Source organism: Choloepus didactylus, chromosome 8 (genome assembly GCF_015220235.1).
Source record: "Choloepus didactylus isolate mChoDid1 chromosome 8, mChoDid1.pri, whole genome shotgun sequence".
Classification (NCBI taxonomy): Eukaryota; Metazoa; Chordata; class Mammalia; order Pilosa; family Megalonychidae; genus Choloepus; species Choloepus didactylus.
Window position 1 is genome coordinate 78,842,334 of NC_051314.1, and position 20,357 is coordinate 78,862,690.

The 20,357-nt window shown below is 33.1% G+C and overlaps 1 protein-coding gene across 1 annotated transcript; it reads left to right on the forward strand.

Moving 5' to 3' along the window:
- The first annotated feature begins 15,493 nt into the window (after nt 1-15,493).
- On the forward strand, nt 15,494-16,429 carry LOC119542277 (olfactory receptor 6C2-like). Its single transcript, XM_037846892.1, has one exon. It carries the CDS (start codon nt 15,494-15,496, stop codon nt 16,427-16,429), a length of 936 nt encoding a protein of 311 aa, XP_037702820.1.
- Nucleotides 16,430-20,357: the final 3,928 nt, after the last annotated feature.

Genomic DNA, 20,357 nt, shown 5'->3' on the forward strand with positions numbered 1-20,357 from the left:
AATTTCACTTGATGTGGTGAAATGCCTGTCTCAGGAGGCTGTGATGTCACATGTATATAATGCAATATTAGAGCAGCCACTAAAAAACTATGTAGAGACAGACTAAAGACATTATACATAAATCAAGGTATAATATAAAAAAATAGGTTCTAATAACACATGAGAAGTTTTTTTAAAAAGGAAAGAAAGAAACGAGAAACATAGGAAAGAAACAGAAAACAATAAAATAGCAGACCTAAACTTTAATCACAACAATAATTAACTCAAATGTAAATGATTGAAATACACTAATGAAAAGACTAAGAATAGCAGAATGGACAAAAATACATGATCTGACAATATGCTGTCTACAAAAACTCACTTACAATTCAACACAAGTAGGAGGTTCAAAGGAAAAGGAAAAAGATATACCATGCAAACCTCAATAAAATAAGAGCAGTATGAGTATATTAATAAAAAATAGACTGTGTGCAAAGAAAATCACTTGGGACAAAGAAGTACATTATTCAATGACAATAACAAAAGAATCAACACACCAGGAAGACATAGAATGCTAAATGTGGACAGACCAAACAACAGAACCTCAAAACACATGAAGCAAAAGCTAATAGAGCAGAAAGGAGAAATAGAAAAATGCACTATTAAAATTGAGGACATCAGCATCTCATGCTCTGCTATTGATATCATTCCAGAGGGAAAATTGGCAGAGATATGGAAAATTTGCAAGGAAATGAACAAGGCAATTGATCAACTGTATATCATTGACATGTATAGAACATTCCACCCAACAACAGAAGAATAGACTTGTTTTAGCATCCTGGGAATATTCATTAAGATAAACCATATTCTGGGTCATAAAACAAATCTCAACAAATTTAAAAGAAATCAAATCATACAGAGTATTTTCTCTGGCCATAATGGAATTAAGCTAGAAATTGGTAAAAGAAATATAACAGGAAAATCAACAAATTCTTGGAAATTAAACTACACAATTTTAAATAGCCCATGGGTCAATGAGGAATTTAAAGGGAAAACAATACATAGAAATGAATGCAAAAGAAAATACAGCAAAGCAAAATATGTATAATGTGGCTAAAATAATTGCTTGGAGATAAATTTATAGCATTAAATGATTATTTTAGGAAAGAAAAGTAATCTTAAATAAATAATATAGTTCATATCTCAAGAACTAGAAAAAGTTAATAGTAAAATTATAAAAATATCCTTCATGAATTGTAATAAATATACCACACTAAAGCAAAGTGTTAATAATATGGTGGTACATGGGAAATCTGTATTTTATGCATCAATTTTTCTATAATTTCTCTAAAACTACACCAAGACACTTACTGATCAGGTTGTCCAATGTCAAAGACAAAGAGAGAATTCTGAAAGCAGCAAGAGAAAAGCAATCCATCACATATAAGGGTAGCTTGATAGGATTACGTACAGATTTCCCCACAGTAACCATGGAAAGAATTTTCCAGACCATCAATTCCTGGTATCTTTGTACCCAAGAGTTCAGTTCTCAGCTTATCTCTTTACTCTTACATTTTGCTATAAGCTACAAAGAGAAGCCAGGCTGCATTTGCCATATTTAGTTTGAAGATCTCTTCAGTTAAGTATCCCAGCTCATTGCTTTCTAATGCTGCCTTCAGTCCTACACCAGGACTCAATTTTGCCAAATTCTCTGCCACTTTAAAACAAGGATTGCCTTTCTTCCAGTTGGCAATGACACATTCATCATTTCTGTTTAAGACCTCATAGTAAGTATCTTTAGAGTCCATATTTCTACCAACAGTCTCTTCATAGAAATCTGGGCCTTTTATATCAAGCTCCTCACAATACTTCTAGAATCATAGCCATATCCATTTAAAAAGCAGTTCCAACATGATTGGTATTTGCAAACTAAGCAGCCCCCCACTTCTTTGGTACCATAATCTGTTCCAGTTTACTAAAGCTTCCATTATGCAAAACACCAAAAACAGATTGGCTTTTATAAAAGGGATTTATTAAGTTACAAATTTACAGTTCTCAGGCCATAAAAGTGTCCAAACTAAGGCATAAACAAGAGGATACCTTCACTGAAGAAAGGCTGATGGCCCCTGGAACACCTCTGTCAGCTGGGATGGCATGTGAGTAGTGTCTACTGGACCTTTGCTCCTCTGTTCTGGTTTCCAAATGGTTTTAACCAAAATGTCTCTGGGTTTCTGTCTCTCTCAGCTTCTGTCTCTCAGCTTCTGTGCATCCTTTCTTGTCCTCCCAGGGTATTTCTCTCAAAGCATCTGGGGATCCTCTCTTAGCTTCTCCAGGGCAAACTCGGGTCTTTATCTCTTAGATTTAAGTCTCTCCAAGCATACTTTTGTCTGCATCTCCCAGCATCTCCAAATGTCTCCAAGTGTCCAGGACTGTGTGGGCTCTCAGTACTCTTAAGGACTCCAGTGATCTAATTAAGACCCACCCTGAATGGGTGGGGTCTCATCTCCATGGAAATATTCAATGAAAAGTTCCCACCCCACAAGATTGGATTAAAAGATCATGGCTTTTCTGGGGACCACAGGAGCTTCAAACTGGCACACAGAGAGAAAGAAATGATAGAAAACAAAACAAAGGGTGAAAAAGACTGAAAATATATGAACAAAGCATCAGTGAGCTGTGGGACAATTTCAAGCAGTCTAACCTACAAGTAAATGGAGTCCCAGAAGAAGAGCATTGTGGACAGAAAAAGCTTTATATTACATAAAGCAGAAAAGATGAAAACTGCAAAACCGCATAACAGAAACTCAATGAACCTCATGCACAAGAACAACAAAAAAACTACATCAAGGGCATTGTATCTATATTGCTTACACAGATGGTGAGTTAGTAAAGAGAATAATTTTAAGCAGCCAGTGAAACTGCAGATGAAAAAAGGAAAAAGTGACAGCACACTTCTTGGCAATATAAAATGCATGGCAGAGGAAAGTGGAGAAATATCTTGGAAGAAGAAAGGAAAAGGGAGAAGGGAAAAGGGAGAGAAAGGAACTGGAGAAGGAGAAGAAGAAGAAGGAGACAAAGAAGAAGGAGGAGGAGGAGAAATAAAGTATAACAAGAAGAACCTGTGAAAGTAAAATATTACATTCACTGAAAATATGGTTAAGAAACATAGGCAAAATAAATAATTTCTCAGACATGCAAAAACTGTAAAAATTAACCAATAGTACACCTGTCCTATGAGAAATGCTTTAAAAAAATTGTTATGGCAGAAAGAAGAGAACAAAATAAAATATGGATTGACAGAAAGGAATTAAAGCACCAGAATTGACAAATATGTGGTTAGATATATAAAACAATTTTTTCATGTTTTTTAATCTATTTAAAGGATATTAGACTATATAAAACAGAAAATTTAAGTAGTGTGGGTTGAAAAATTATTGAAATATATTTCTTCTTGTGGAAGGTTTGGTAAGTGTATCATTCAAAAAGTTTTGTCCTTTTTTAAGTTGTAGAATATATTGGCACAAAGTTCTTAATATCCCCTTATTATTTCCATATTATGCCTTTATTATTGATTAATTGAGTAGTTTTTAAAATCTTTTTTATCTCCTTTGTTGATTTATGAACTATAAAGCACTCTTATTACTAAATTTAATTTTATTGAGATATATTCACATACCATATAATCCACCCAAAGTATTCAATCAATGACTCACAGTGTCATCATATTGTTGTTTATTCATCACTACAGTCAATTTTAGAACATTTTCATTACTCCAAAATAAAGATCAAAATTAAAAAGAACACCCAAAACATCCCATACCCCCATCACTCCCATATTAATTATATATTTTTGTCTTTATTTTATTACTTATCTGCCATACACTGGATAAAGGGAGTGTCAGTCACAAGGTTTTCACAATCACACTGTCACATGATCAAAGCTATATAGTTATACAATCATCATCAAAAATCAAGTGTACTGGAATAAAGTTTAACAGATTTAGATATTTCCTTCTAGCTATTCTAAAGCACTAGAAACTAATAAGTAATATCTGTGTAAAGCATAAGAATAACCTCCATAATGACATCTCAAATATATTTGAAATCACTGAGCCACTGAAACTTTGTTTCATTTCTTTTCCCTTTTGTTCAAGAAGGCATTCACAACCCCACAATGCCAGATCCAGGCTCATCCCTTGGAGTCCGGTCTCACATTGCCAGGGAGACTTACACCCCTGATGCCATGTCCCATGCACATGATATAGTATACATATAGTTACATCTATAACTTATCATCTGTTATCAAACACCACATCATATAAGAATCTTACTACAAAGGATCAGTGAGCTCTGGTACAAAAAATTCCCTGGGGAAATGTGAGTTTGTTTTTTTTTTTTTTTTTCAATAAAGGTTGCTGAAAACTGTATAGATATAGACACACGCAAAAAAAAAAAAAATGAATTGAGATGCTTAACTCATACCATATACATGAATAAATTCAAAATGGATAATGGACCTAAAGATAGAAGCTAAAATGACAAAACTTTCAGGAGAAAACATAGGAGTAAAACCTAAGTAATGGTTCCTCAGATATGACAACAAAAGTTCAAATAATAAAAGAAAAATATACAGGAATGGGATTTCCTCAAAATTACCATTTTTATGATTCAAAGGACACCTTCAAGAAAGTGAAAAACCTACACAATAGGGAAATATTCAGAATCATACATTTGATAAGAGAGTTGTACCCAGTATCCATAGAACTCAACAATAAAAAGGCAAATAGCACAATTAAAAATGGGCAAAGAATTTGAAAAGACGTTTTTCAAAAAAGATATAAAACTGGCCAAAAGCACATAGTAGTGGATCATCATTAATCATCAGGAAAATGCAAATGGAAACCACAGTTGGATAATGCTTTACAACCAATAGGATGGCTAAAATAAAGATGGCAAGTGTTGACAAGGATGTGGAGAAAATGAAACCCTCATATATTCCTGGTAGAACTGTTAAATGGTACAGCCACATTGGAAAACAATTTGGAGTTTTCCCAAAATGTTATGATTAAATCCAGCAATTCTACCCATGGGGTTATACCCAAGGGACTTGAAAACACATTTACAAGCAAAAGTATGTGCAGGAAAATTCATAGCAGCATAATTCATGATAGTCAAAAAGTGGAAATGACCCAAACGTCCATTAACTAATGAATGAATAAACAAAATATGGAATATTTCTACAAGGGAATATCATACAACTATAAGAAGAATGATGTAATGATAAATGCTACAAAACTGACAAACCTTGAAATCAACATCCTCATTGTAGAAGTCAGGCACAAAAGGCTACACAATTGTATGGTTCCATTTATGTTAAATGAGAAGAGGCAAATCCATAGAAAACATTGTAGATCCATGGTTCTCAGGGACTAGGGGAGGGTGCTGGGGAAATGGGGAGTGGTTGCACATAAGTACAATGCTTCTTTTGGGGGCGATGAAATATAAAACTAGATAATGCTTATGGCTATACAACTCTGTGAAGGTACTAAAATAATTGAACTGTTCACATTGATAGGGTCAATTTAATGGTATGGTATGGTATCCATAAAATATTTTTAAAATTTTAACAGAAATTAAGTCAAAAAGATATATGGGAGTCAAATAAAAGATACTAAACACAAATAGTCATTAGGGAAATGCAAATTTACACCACTGTGAGACACCAGCACACCTTACTAAAATGGCTAAAATGTAAAATCTGATCGTGCTAAGGGATGACATGGAGCAAGTATAGGGGAACACTTTACATTCCCAACATCAGTGTTGAGCATTTTGAAAAAGAGTTGGTCAGATTTTTGAAAAGTTCAACATTTACCTAATGAACCGACCATTCTACTTCATTCTGAGGTATTTGCCCAAGAGAAAAGAAAGCATATTTCCCTACAAATACCATACATAAGTGTTTATACTGGCTTTATTTATAATAGCTGTAAAATGGAAATAACCATAAGTCTACCAACATGTGAAATACTATTCAGCAATACAAAGGAATAAAAATTAAAATAATCATGCCCAACGAAAGAAGCAAGACAGAGAAGTACAATATTGTATGATTGAATTTCCTAAAAATTCTACAGGAAAATTAACAGTGGTAAACTGGGGACAGGAGAGATACAGAAAGAAGAGGGCCTGAGGGATTACAAAGGTGCACAGGGACACTTTTTGGGATGATGGACATATTTGCTCTTTTGACTGGTAATATTTTAGCAGTAGTGCACATATGTCAAAACTTATCAAATTTTACACTTCAATTATGTGCAGTTTATTGTACATCAACTTTCCTGAGATAAAGCTGTTAAGAAAAAGAAGAAAACAAATTCAAAATCCTGGTACTTCTTGTCCTACTGTTTCCATGGACACTGCCACAAAGGTAGCCTTTGTTAGATTGCTTTTGCCAAAAAAAATGACTCCAAAGATTCCTTAGTGACCTTGAATGTAAATCATCAAGGATCATTTGTTTATTCACTTATTTTCAGGATCAGGCAACTAAAAAAAGAGAATGGAAAAGTCAAGGTTGATAATCAAACATTTGTCTCTGCCCTGAGATACTGATATACCATCTCTTTTGGAAGAGGGGTTTCCAGCATTCCACTACCATTAGACGATTTTTCCTTTTATGTACTGACATATGTAAGAAAATATTTCTTAGCTAAATAATGCTAAAATATATCATAACAAAGTACAATTTGTTGAAGACAACTATCTCAGAAGAATATCTGCTGCTCAGAAAACCTGCGAGTGTGAGTGTGGAAACATGAACAAAAGGGAAGAGAAGTTCACGTGGAAATCTTCTTTCACCTTCCATTTTCCACAAAGTGGCATCAAGAATAAATGTATATTAAAAAATGTACAGAAGTTATGATTGATTGACAGAAAAATAAGAAATTTTGCAGCAATACTATTTTCGTTGATAAATCCCTGGCACATTTTTGTCTCAGAAAAAAAATATATTTACCTAGTCAGAGATGTGAGTTCAAATTTATCTATTTTGTAAAGCCTTCAAAACTATCTATGAGATGTCATAATAGTAAATAGGTGGGCATATAATGGAATCCTAATATGAGAAATATCAGAAGTGACAACAGGTATATCATCAACCTCACATTGGAAAATAAAAGAACTGATTGTGTGTATGTGTGTGTGTGTGTGTGTGTGTGTCCCTTCATCCTGCCAAAAGACTGGCTATGGAAGCATCATTCACTGGAGATCCCTGCCTCCTTTCAAATATTCGATCAAAAGAGAAAATAAGAAAAAATCATTCAGTTATATGTTGGTGTCAGTTTATTGAAATCTGTCTTGAAATACTTTCTAACATCTTCAAAGGAAAAAATATTTTTTGAGTATTGAGTAATGCCCACAGCATGTTGAGCTGAATAAGGTTACATAGTGATGTTCACGTTGCCTGAGAGATGAGAAAGGATGGCAGAGGCTGAGTACACTGCAGTTATCATTCTTCACTGTCTCTCAATTAATTCTAACATATATGTTGAATGTGCCCTTACATGCCCAGGGAGAGTTCTAGATTTCAGACAAACCCTGAGCCTAGTCAGTGCTTCTCCCCCATATTGGTGTCTGCAGTCCTGTGGCTTTAAAATGTGAATAGGAAAAAGTTAAATGTTCCTCTTCTACTAAATTGCAATAAAAAAATAATAATGCAAAGAAACTGTTCACAAACAAACAGGGGTTTCAAGGGGAAATTTTTTTATTCATTGATGTAGGGTTAAAAGCATGGAGAAACTTATTGCAAATGGAAAACAGTCAAGTTTTTCACTACAAAAATTTAATTTTGATGACTGAGAAATTAATGTGAAGCAACTTTTGACATAAACTCAGCATCAAAAAACCCATGAACTGTGGTGAGGAGGCAAACTTTGCATCAAAGAAAATAAAATCATTTGTCCGAAAGATTACTGAAGGAAAAGAAGTCTGTTCTAACCTTTGTCAACAGAAAAGGAAAATAAGCAGAAAAAATTGACCATATACAATGTTATTTGATAAAAAATAAGTCTTCTTCTTCTTCTTCAAAAAAGAAAATTTTCCAGTAACAGGGTCAGAGATATGGCAAATTTATTTATCAAATTATGTTTCAGAGCAGTATTAATTTAAGTCCAAATAGAGGAAGAAAAAACTTTGTCTTTGTCTGCCGACAAATTTGGGATGTATAAATTGTTCAGAAGATATTATTTAAATGATGACCATACATCTGGAACTGTGTTAGTTGCTATGGCTATCACAGTGAGATAGATGCAGAACATCAACTCAACAAACATATTCTCAGGCTAAGAACTAAGGTAGTAGCAAGTATTATATATAATGCATACTCAAGAGTGGGCATATAGGGTAAGACAGCTAATAGAAATGTGGAAAACTTCTGAGAGGAAGTCATGCTTCAAATGAAAATCAGTGTTGAACTGTTGTTACCCAGATTAAGTTTGGGAACATGGGACAAAGTACATAAGGGGAGAGTTTACAAGAATGCCTGGCATAAAATACAGAGTAAAGAAGTAGAACCTATCAGCACACAGGAAAAGTTGGAGTGTGATAAGAGATGTGAAAGATTAGGACTTCTGTTTCAGGCACATTAAGATGGACATACACGTGATTTGTTCAAGTAGTATGTTTGGTAGTAGGTTCAATACAGAAGTTGATAGGTTTGGTAATTAATCAATATGTAACTCAGAAAAAATCCATTACTGAAAGCAGATTCAGCAATCAGTAACTGAAAGAAATTGCATAAATGGTTGGAACAGTGGAAAAACAAGGATGGAGTGTACAGGAAGAAATGAAGAGGAACTAAGAGGTCTAAGGAATCATCACAGGCAAAAGAGTAAGATAAAAAATGCTGTGTAGTTTTTCTAGTTACATTATTAAAGCATTTAATGAATATGATAAACTCAAAGTCTATATCAAAACACTTTCTTGGAGTTAAGAATGTTTGAAAACTGATTGTGGTGGTGAATGTACAGCTATGTGATGGTACTGTGAACAACTGATTGTACACTGTGGATGACTGTATGCTATGTGAATATATCTCAATAAAACTAAATAAAAAACGCTACTGCACAACAGTGAAAAATAAGTAAATTGCATACTTTTAGAGAAACAGAGATGGAAGAGAGTGAGGGAGAGGAGTGTGTGTGTGGTGTTGTGTGTAAACTTTACGACTGTTCACAAAAGAAAAACATCCTTCTCCAAAAAAACAGAGAAACAAAAAAAATCTAATTGTAAAGCTGGAGCAGAAACTTGATGTTATATATTGTATATTAGCATTTTGACAAGTACCAAAACTTTGAGAAGGTTTTGTTAAGAAAAAACATGATATTATTGGTGTGATTTTATTTAGGTTGTGAGTAGGGAAGAATTTGTGGCAGCCAAAGACTTTTTCATTACCCATGAAATCACATCATATCACAGCAGATAAACCTAATCATATTCACGGTGTGATTCTAAAGTTAATATAAAATACAATGAAGATAGATTTGATTGTTAGACTTTATACAGATAAAAATAATCTATAAAATAATCTTTCTGAATTATTGGAAATGCAGCCTGGACAGAAGTCTTCAGTGATGAATAACTATAAAATGAAAATAGTCATACTGCTGGGACTGACAGATGATCCTCAGCTCCAGGTTCTAAACTTTGTGTTTCTATTTATCACCTACATATTGAGTATAATAGGGAACCTGACCATCATCACACTCATCTTTATGGATTCATATCTTAATACACTCATGTACTTTTTTCTACAAAATTTCTCCTTCCTAAAAATCTCCTTCACATCTGTGTATATTCTCAGATACGTGTATAGCTTAGCAACGGTGACAAAGTCATTAACTCTAATGCTTGTGTCATCCAATTGTTTTTTACTGACTTCTTTGCAGTAACAGATTTTTTCTCCTTGCTGCCATGTCCTATGACTGCTATGTGGCCATCTGCAGACTCCTGTATTACATGAACATCATGAGCAACAGAGTCTCCAGGAGACTTGTTTTTTGCCATCTGGATTGTTGATCATAAGTTTTCCACTTAGTCTGGGGCTACCTCTGAAATTCTGCAACTCTAATGGCATTAATCATGTCCTCTGTGGTGCCTCTCCATTCCTGAACATCTCATGTTCTGACATGTGGTTCATGGACCAAATAGTTAAAACCTGTGTTTGCTGACCCATATCTTGACCCTTATATGTGTAGTTCTGCCCTACATTTATATTGTCAAGACAGTTTTAGGATTTCCATCCTCCCAGCAAAGGAAAAAGGCCTTTACAACCTGCTCATCCACATGATTGTGGTTTCCATCACCTGTGGTACACACATGTTCATCTATATGAATCCTACAGCAAAGGAAGAAGTGATGATTAATAAAGTTGTTCACTGCTCATTTCTTTTATTTCACTTATGTTAAATCCATTTATTTACACTCTAAGAGATAAGCAAGTGAGGGAGGACTTCAGTGATTCAATTAAAAGAATTGTATCATTTTTAAAGAGGTTACAAACAAGTAGCAGTTGATAAATAATGTAAAAGATGAATGGCTGCTAAACTTTCCCTTGATGCTTTTAATTTCCTTTATCTTTTTATAATCTGTATTTCAATTATTTTATTTTCTTGGTTCCTCCTTAATTGTATATCCATTTCAAGTTGATCTTGGGTCCCCTTTTCTTCATTGGATGTCAGCCAAGAGTTGGTCTCAGCTTCTGCAGGCTGCCTACAGTCGTTGCCACAGTATATTCTTCATGTTCATTCTCTCTCATGCTTCATATTTCTTTCACCAGGAAAAGCCCCAGTATTTTAAGGACTCATCAGTAGAAGCAACATGCATGAAATGATAGTATTAACTGTTGGAAGTTTCTTATGGCATATATGAAGTGATAAGTTAAACGTGCATATTAAAAATCTTGTAGATTCCAATATACGACAAAGCAATAAATTATACCAAGAAAACAAGAACATAAGTTGAATCATAAAACATAATTCATTTAACATAAAAGAAGGCAGAAAAGGAGGAACAAAAGACAAACAAAAGGGATGAGTGAAAAACAAAATAAGATTGTCAATTTCAAGCAATTTTAATCATTTATTAATAATATAATAATAAATATAAATGCCTTAAACACACCCAATCAAAAATCAGAGAATATTAGACTGCATGAAAAACAAGGAAAACTCTAGGCAGCATACAAAAACCTATTTTAAGTATAAAAGTGAAAATACTTAAGAAGGAAAGGATGAAAAAATATATACATGCTAAAACCAATCAAAAGAAATCTCAGATGACTACATTAATATTGGACAAAGTAGATAGCCTGAGATAAAGAGGGTCATTTAGGATGTGGCAATCCTAAATGTTTATGTCACTAATAACAGCATTTCGAATACATAACACAAAAGCTGACAGGAGTGCAAAGATAAAGAGGAAAATCCACAATTATACTTGGAGAATTCAATATCTTCTGGTTTAATGATTAATAGAAAATGTACACAGAACTCAAGAATATGGAAACTTGAATAAAACTATCAATTTGGCATGATCAACACTTATAGAACACACAACCCAAAAAGTTTTATCAAGTGTATAGCAATCAATTTATTAAGTAGACTATATTCTGAGCTGTACTATAATTAAATCATATGAAGTATGATTTACAATGTATTTAAAAGAGAAAACAGTAACAGAGACATCAGGAAAATCTCTAAATATATAGACATTAAAACAAATCTAAATAAAACATCAATCAAAGAAGAAATCAGAAATTATATTACAAGTATTTTGAAATGAATGATAATTAAAAATTATTATGTCAATATTTGTTGGATATAGCTAAAATGGTACTAAAAGCATATTTATAATACTAAATCCTCTATGGGAAAAGAACTATCCTATGAAAAGGATCTAAAAAATTTGCTAATATTTCTCCTTTAGTGAAGGAAAAGAAAAATTCAAATCTAAGATCAATAGCCAGAAAATAAATAATGGAGATCATTATAGAAATCAATTGGAATGTAAGAGGAAAACAAGAGAAAATTTGCTTCTTAAAAACTATCAGTAAAGAAACGAGAGAAAAGATATAAATTACCAATATGAGGAATGACAGATTTGACATAACTACACATGCTACAGATACAGAAGGATAATAAAGGAGCATTATTTAAAAACATATAGGTATAAATTGGCAACTTAGATAAAATTGACAAATTCCTTAAAGCACTTTCCACCAATGGTGCCAGTTAAACCTTGTTTGGTTATTAAGGAAGACTCACAGAACTCAGGACTGTGTTTACAAATCTACAGTTTAATACAGGAAAATAATACAATATAAGAACAACATTAAATAAGAATATGTGTCACAGACAAAGATTGTCACAGACAAAGATTGTCTCACACTAAGAAATCTCAAGAGGCCTGGTACGTATTCTTATTGTCAATTACACCTCAATAAAGCTGTCACACACTAAAAACTAAAAAAACAAACACAAAAACAAAACATGGATATAACTGTATAAAACCATAAACCATATGCCAAAATTCAGCACAATTTTAAGACTTTTTAAAACTTACAACACATGTTTAACATGAAGTAACAAAATACAAATAAACATGAAAATAGAAATAATGAACACATATGACCTAATAACAGTGCCAAATATTTGATATAAGCTAATCTTACGGCTCTTTTATAACAATGTACAAAGTTTGTAAAAAAAGATAATATTCTGATCGAGAAATTTCTGATCTAGAAATATTACTTTTAACAGTTATTCTCACACATTTGCAAAAAATACTAATATGCAGATGCTTTCGATAGTATGGTTGATAACTGCAAAGTGAAGAACCTTATAAATTTAATTTAGGCATTGGTAAAATGAACATCAAAATATTCATACAGCCAACTTAATTAACAGTGGTAAAATGGAAAGTCCACAAATTCATATATGTGATAAACTATGTTTAAATATATAAAAACATTTTTTTGCATCCTATTATAAGATGTGGTTGCAAATATGTATGCATTTGTGAATGTGGGTTTATTTACAGGAAGAGAAATCTGGAAGGAAAAGTTCTTTACTATATTCAGGTGCCTTGCACAATTGTATAAACTTTTCCTTTTACTCATATGATTAAAATTTTCCAATGAGAGCAAAGGATTCACATAATATAATAATAAAAAGTTATATTCATATAACAAAGGTTTGCAATGTTCCAAATGCCTTAATAGATGTGAAGTAGATTTTCTTAAATGAGCTACAGAATAGTTGTCCTCTTGACCTGTGTCTGATGCTAACGTATCATCATCCTCTGTCTCCAAGGCCAGGGTCCCCACTGAAGCCTGTTAATGTTTTTTTCCAAATTCATTACTCAGAAAATTCGTTAATGATCATTGAATGTTGGTCACCAAGGACACTTTCAGCAACTTTTTTTTTTTTAATGTGGTGCTCTATATCGTAAAAGAATTTTCCTCTGCACTGATTTTTTAGAATACAGTATCTTCGGCCAGTAGATAGCATTCCTAATTCTCTAGCCTTCAGGGTAAATTATGATCTTTTCAATGATGAAAATGGTAAGAAAATATTGGGGGACTTATGACAGCACTAAGCCTATTAAGAATTCTGCGAAATTTGTTGAAGATCGCAATGTCGGGAAGCAATGTACATTCCCAGATAAGACAATAAGGAGAAAATATAAACGTATTCATTGAAATATCACTATCCACATTTCAGCCATAATATTGTTATGTTTAATCAATGAACAGGAGCTCTGGCTTACTAACAGAACAGTAAGTATGATACAGTTTTTCTCTTTAATTGTAATTGCTTTTGAAGGATTAGGTTGTATTTTCCTCTTGAGAAGTAAATGGATTTCAGTGATGTTTTATATATTTTGTCATGTTTCCGACACATATTTATAAGATGACTTTTTTGAAAATAATTGCCCCTGTAAACATAAATGATTTTTTTCTATTCCCTCTATACATAAATGTCTGGGAGTTTTAATGGATAAAATTAATAAATCCATATCTAACTTTATATAAAAATATCGCTAGAAAATTAGATGAATCTTCAACCTCAAATAAAAATAATGAAGTACCTTTGCATCTATATAAGTATGTAAGCATGCCCTTTATTTTTACCCACAAAAGGGCAACATATTGACTAAAATTTCATTAAAATGAGCATCTTATTAAAAACTTCATGTTTATTTTGATCATTTGTTGAAAGATAGAACAAAAGAAATCAGTTATAGAATAAACCTCTTTATTAAATTTTATTTAAAAATAAGTTGTAATACCTTGGGAAAAATATATTTTGAAGATTGAATAGTCCTCCAAGTTTGAAGTTCCAAGTAAAATTTCACAGTGGTGGACACATAACCTGAGAAATTGGGAGAGAGATGGAAGAAAGGTAGGTGGGCTGCAATAATATAGCTCTCCTACATCTTGATATGATATAAATAGTTGAGAGTTGTCGAACTAGGGACCAAATTCTCAAGTAGGGGTCTAGCTTTCAGGTAAACCATGTGCCTCAGTCAGTGCTTCTTCCCTATATTGGTGACACTGGGAAATACACAAATAAACATAGCCAAGGCAGCCCATACTTCAGTAAGGAGAGAACATTGAAAGTTTAAAGATAAAGTGAGATTGTGCATAAACCAAATAAACTGGTTACATAAAGAGGAAAGACTTCCTATTCATTAATGTCAGAAAACCTAAAGACTTGAGATAATGATTGTATAGTGGGAAAACGTGTGTATCTACTGATGTATTCGATGGTTAATGCCTGAGAAAAGTCCACAGAGCAGCTTATACTAACTCAGAATCAAAAGATTCCTGACTGTTAGATTAATTATGTTATTATGAGGCAAATATCACATCAATGAAGATAAAAGCATTCATTTGACTAGAAGATGAGGGAAGGAAGAGAAGTCAGTCATTACTTCGCCAGCAGTAATAAGCATATTCAATCAAGGTAATGTACATAGTCATGGAAAAAAATGGATTGTGTAGGGAGCAGCAGCAGGGTGAAGGGTGGTTCCTATGAATTAAAAATGCTTGTCCTAAACACCACCCAGTTTGTAAATATGTTGTTTTAGAATAAAGAACTACATTCTGTTCTAAAGTATGTTGAGTGAGTCCAAGTTATTGTCATATAACCCTTTAAAAAAAGACCCAAAATGCCAAGTAAAAACATGAAATTGGACATGAAATTTTATGATTTAGTTTGGGAATAGGGAAGAACTCTTGAAGCCAAAGGGCATTATTGCTACCTATACAATTATGTCCCATCAGATTATTTTTGACATAAGGGAAATCTCTAAGCAAGAATGGCCGTTAAATGTAAACTTTTAAAATGTGGAAGGGAACAAAATACTCAATATGTTAAGAATTTTAGAACAATTAAAATAATTATAAGAAACTGTCTCTATTACATGCAGATTGGATAGAAATCAGCAGTCAGTGATGAGAAACAAAACAGTAACAACATTTATTCTGCTGGGACTGACTGATGATCCTCAGCTCCAGGTTCCACTTTTTATATTTATATTCCTAACCTACATGCTGAGTGTAAATGGGAACCTGACCATCATCACACTCACCTTTTTGGACTCAAATCTTAAAACACCCATGTACTTTTTCTTACAAAATTTCTCCTCCTTGGAGATCTCCTTCACATCTTCATGTATTCCTAAATACTTGTATAACATAGCTACAGGTGACAAGACCATTACTTACGATGCTTGTGCTAGCCAAATGTTTTTTACTGACCTCTTCGCAGTAACAGAATTTTTTCTCCTTGCTGCCATGTCGTATGACCGCTATGTGGCCATCTGCAAACCCCTGCATTATATGACCGTCATGAGCAGAAGAGTCTGCAGGAATCTTGTCGTCTATTGTTGGGCAGCTGGTTTGTGTATAATAATCCCACCACTTTTCCTGTTTTTAAAACTGGAATTTTGTGACTCTAACATCCTTGATCATTTTACCTGTGATGCATTTCCCCTAATGAAAATCACATGCTCGGACACATGGTCCCTTGACACAGCAATTATGACCTCTGCTGTACTGACCCTGATTATAACTCTTTCTTGTGTAATTCTGTCCTATGGTTATACTATCAGGACAATTTTTAGATTCCCCTCTCTCCAGCAAAGGAAAAAGGCCTTTTCTACCTGTTCTTCCCACCTGATTGTGATTTCCATCACTTATGGCACGTGCATTTTCATCTATATGAATCCCACAGCAAAGGAAGAAGTGACCAAAAATAAAGTGATTTCACTACTCATTTCTTCTGTTTCACCTGTGTTGAATCCCTTTATTTATACCTTGAGAAACAATCAAGTTAAGAAAGCCTTCAAGGACTCAATCAAAAGAATAGGATTGTTCTCAGCTAAATAAAATAAATTGCATGCAAAGAAAGCTCACAGAAGTAAAGATACATAGCCCTGGACATTTTCACCTTGACACTGCAAAACGTAAGGAGAAGTTTTACACAGAAATAAAGAGGCAACCAATTTGTGCAATAATCTATTAAATGACTTGTGGATGCTCAAGGGAGCATAGATTGGAGGATAGGAGCTGGGGACTTTTGTGTAAAATCCCAGGGACTTAGATGTAAAATCTCAAGACCAATGTATTGAGAGTACTTGGAATGACACAGCAGAATAAAGTCAGAACTGTCAAATCCTTATACTCTCAATGAAATTTTGAACTCAAAAATTAAGCACATTTTCACAGAAAGAGTAAAATATTTGCAAAAAATTTTGCCTATGGTATATTAGAAATACTTGAGACCATGTGCCTATATATAACACTATAAAATGGATGGCATCTAGCATTGTTCATAGTTTGACAGATTTTCTTTTTTTCACTAGTACACAGAATATGGAATGTCTGACAATTGATGTCTTAAAACCAATGAAGTATGGCATATCTTTCTTTCTCCATAAGGATGTTCTTATAAATCCACAAAACTTAAGAAACGGAAATAGATTTAAGATAATTTGGTACTCTAGGTCAACGAATGTAAAATATTTAAAAATCAATAGACTATCTTTACAATAGCAGTAAGCACTTAGAAATTAATGAGATTATATCATTTCATTCATAGTAATTACAAACATTTAATTGCCAGAACAGTAAATGTAACATGAGAAGTACAAGGCACATTTAAAGAAAACTAAAAAATCTTTCAAGGGAATATAAGATATAATTTGAGTGACAGGCAGGCACTCAGTATTCTTGGGTTGGAATGTTAACTATAAACACGTGTTTGTATGCTTGTATACATGTATTTATGTACTGTGGAAATAATCATTCATTTATTAATTTATTAATAAGTCATTTATTTGTATGCCATCACAAACTTATAGAATATTGTTGGATGACAATTTTTAAAGCATAGCATCTGCCAAAGGAAATGAATGATTCAATCAGATATAACAAATGAGAGAATGTTTTAAAAGAAAAAACAAAATAAATCTGATCAGATGATCCCATTCATATGTTTGGTTTGAGTATATGTATTCATCAGTAAGTAAAAAGTCATTTTTTACAGGCAGATTTCCTTACTGAATGATAGGAAAGTCAAAGATATGTTAGTAAGTAACAAAATCATAAGTTGCAGGACATTTTGTTTAAGACAACATAAATTTGGTAAATAAAACCAAAAAATCCAGAAAGGGAAACTTCTAATATGTAAATGTTTGCATGAGCATGGACACAGATATTACATCTATGGAAGAATATTTGAAGACATATGATCACCTATGAGTTCAATTCAATCATTGCAATGATGATGAAATATTTTAAAAGTATATATTTGTAAAGCATGTAGAATAATGGCAAGATATTGTTCATAATACCCAAATAAGAAAATATTTAAATGCTAATCTATAAGAATATGTATGTGCAATATATTCTTCTTTTGGGATACTTCTTAGCATTTAAAAGAAATTAACAAGAACTTTATTTTTCAAATACCCAATATTTTCAAATTGGACAGAACTATGATTCAAATCTTTTATTCTACTTTATGCCTCATATATAGAATATGGAAGAATAATAAATGAATGAAACTCTTTTAAAATTTGAAGTACAACAAAGAAGGTGAAGGCAATGCACCAGATTCCTAAATCCTGACATTAGTGAACAATTTGCTTGCCTTTCCTAAATAATCCTTATAAAATCAAGCATTTAAACATATTTTACATGTTTCAATACATTGCAGTTCTTATCCTTATTGATGCCTAAAGGTTACAGTTTTTGACCATTAAGACTTTTTTTTAAATTCAGTTATATTGAGATATATTCACATACCATACAATCATCCATGGTGTACAATCAACTATTCACAGTACCATCTCATAGTTGTGCATTCATCACCCCAATCTATTTTTTTTATTTTATTTTGAAATAAATTCAAAGTTATAGGAACAGTTGCAAAAACAATACAAACCCCATACACAGAACTTCAGCATACCCTGACTCCCCTCCCCTGATACGCCAATCCAGCAACTTTAACATGCTGTCACACCACTATTTCTTTCCCTCCCTCCCTATCATCCATCATCTATTGCTCTGTCTTCTAAACATATGAGAGCTAGCTGCACACATCCTTGAACAAACACTATAATTCACATATACAATTCCCATGAACAAGAACATTCTTTTATGCAATCCCATTAAACACAGCTAAGAAGTACAAGAGATTCACATTGATACTAAGCTTACATTCTATATTTCCTTTTTTTTTTTTTTCCTTATGTCTCATCCGTGTCCCTTTGAGCCTCCTGTCCTCCATCCTCAGATCCCATCCAGGGCCATCCTTGGCATTCAGTTGTCATCTATTTAGACTTTTTTTTTTTTCTCAGTTGTGGAAACATACATACAGCTTAAGTCTTCCCATTCCACCCCCTCCCTAGCATTCCATTATTGGGATTAATCACATTTAGAATGTTGTAATGCTATCTCCTTCCCATCATCCATTACTAGAAATTTCCCTTCACCTCAAACAGCAACTCTACACTCATTTCTTAACTCCCCATTGCCCCTTCCCCCATTTCTCTTAACCCATACTCTACTTTTCATCTCTATGGTCATATTCTCTGATAATTTCTTTGTGTTTACTGTGGGGCTTAAAATTAACCTCTTAAATCCATATCAATCTTGTTTTTCTTTGATACCACCTTCACTTCAATAGGACACATAACTATGTTCCTATACTCCTCCATTCCCCCAGTTTTATATAGTTCTTGTCAAAAATTACATATTTTACATTGAGTTCAAAACCATTGCTTTGTCATTAGAGTTTGTGTATTTTATATCATGTAGGAAGTAAATAGTGGAGTTACAATTCAAAAATTATTGACTTCTATTTGTATTCCATTTTGGTCAGAGAATGTGCTTTGAATAAATTCAATTTTTTTTTTTTTTTATTTATTGGGGCTTGTTTTATGTCCCAGCATATGGTCCATTCTGGAGAAAGATCCATGATCACTAGAGAAAAATGAGTGTCCTGGTGATTTGGGATGTAAGGTTCTATATATGTCTGTTAAATTTCTCTGTATCTCTTTCTCCTTTCTTTGTTGCTCTGTTGGTAGGGCTCCCTTTAGAATCTGAAGTAGGGCAGGTCTTTTATAGGCAAAGTCTCTCAGCATTTGTTTGTCTGTGAAAAATTTAAGCTCTCCCTCAAATTTGAAGGAGAGTTTTGCTGGATAAAGTATTCTTGGTTGGAAATTTTTCTCTGTCAGAATTTTAAATATGTCATGCCACTGCCTCCTCGCCTCCATGGTGGCCGCTGAGTAGTCACAACTTAGTCTTATGTTGTTTCCTTTGTATGTGGTGAATTGCTTTTCTCTTGCTGCTTTCAGAACTTGCTCCTTCTCTTCAATATTTGACACTCTGATCAGAATATGTCTCAGAGTGGGTTTATTTGGATTTATTCTATTTGGAGTTCACTGGACATATATGCTTTGTGTATTTATATTGTGTAGAAGGTTTGGGAAGTTTTCCCCAACAATTTCTTTGAATACTCTTTCTAGACCTTTACCCTTCTCTTCCCCTTCTGGGACACCAATGAGTCTTAAATTTGGATGTTTTATTTTATCTATCGTATCCCTGAGATCCATTTTGATTTTTTTTAATTTTTTCTCTGTTCTTTCTTTTGTTCTTTCATTTTATGTTCTGTGGTCCTCTAGGACACTGAGTCATTGTTCAGCTTCCTCTAATCTTGTATTATGAGTACCCAGAGTCTTTTTAATTTGGCCAACAGTTTCTTTTATTTCCATAAGATCTTCTTTTTTTTATTTATTCTTGCAATTTCTTC

Coding starts and splice junctions, on each gene's coding strand:
- LOC119542277 (XM_037846892.1), top strand. CDS start 15,494: ATGAGAAACAAAACAGTAACAACATTTATTCTGCTGGGACTGACTGAT.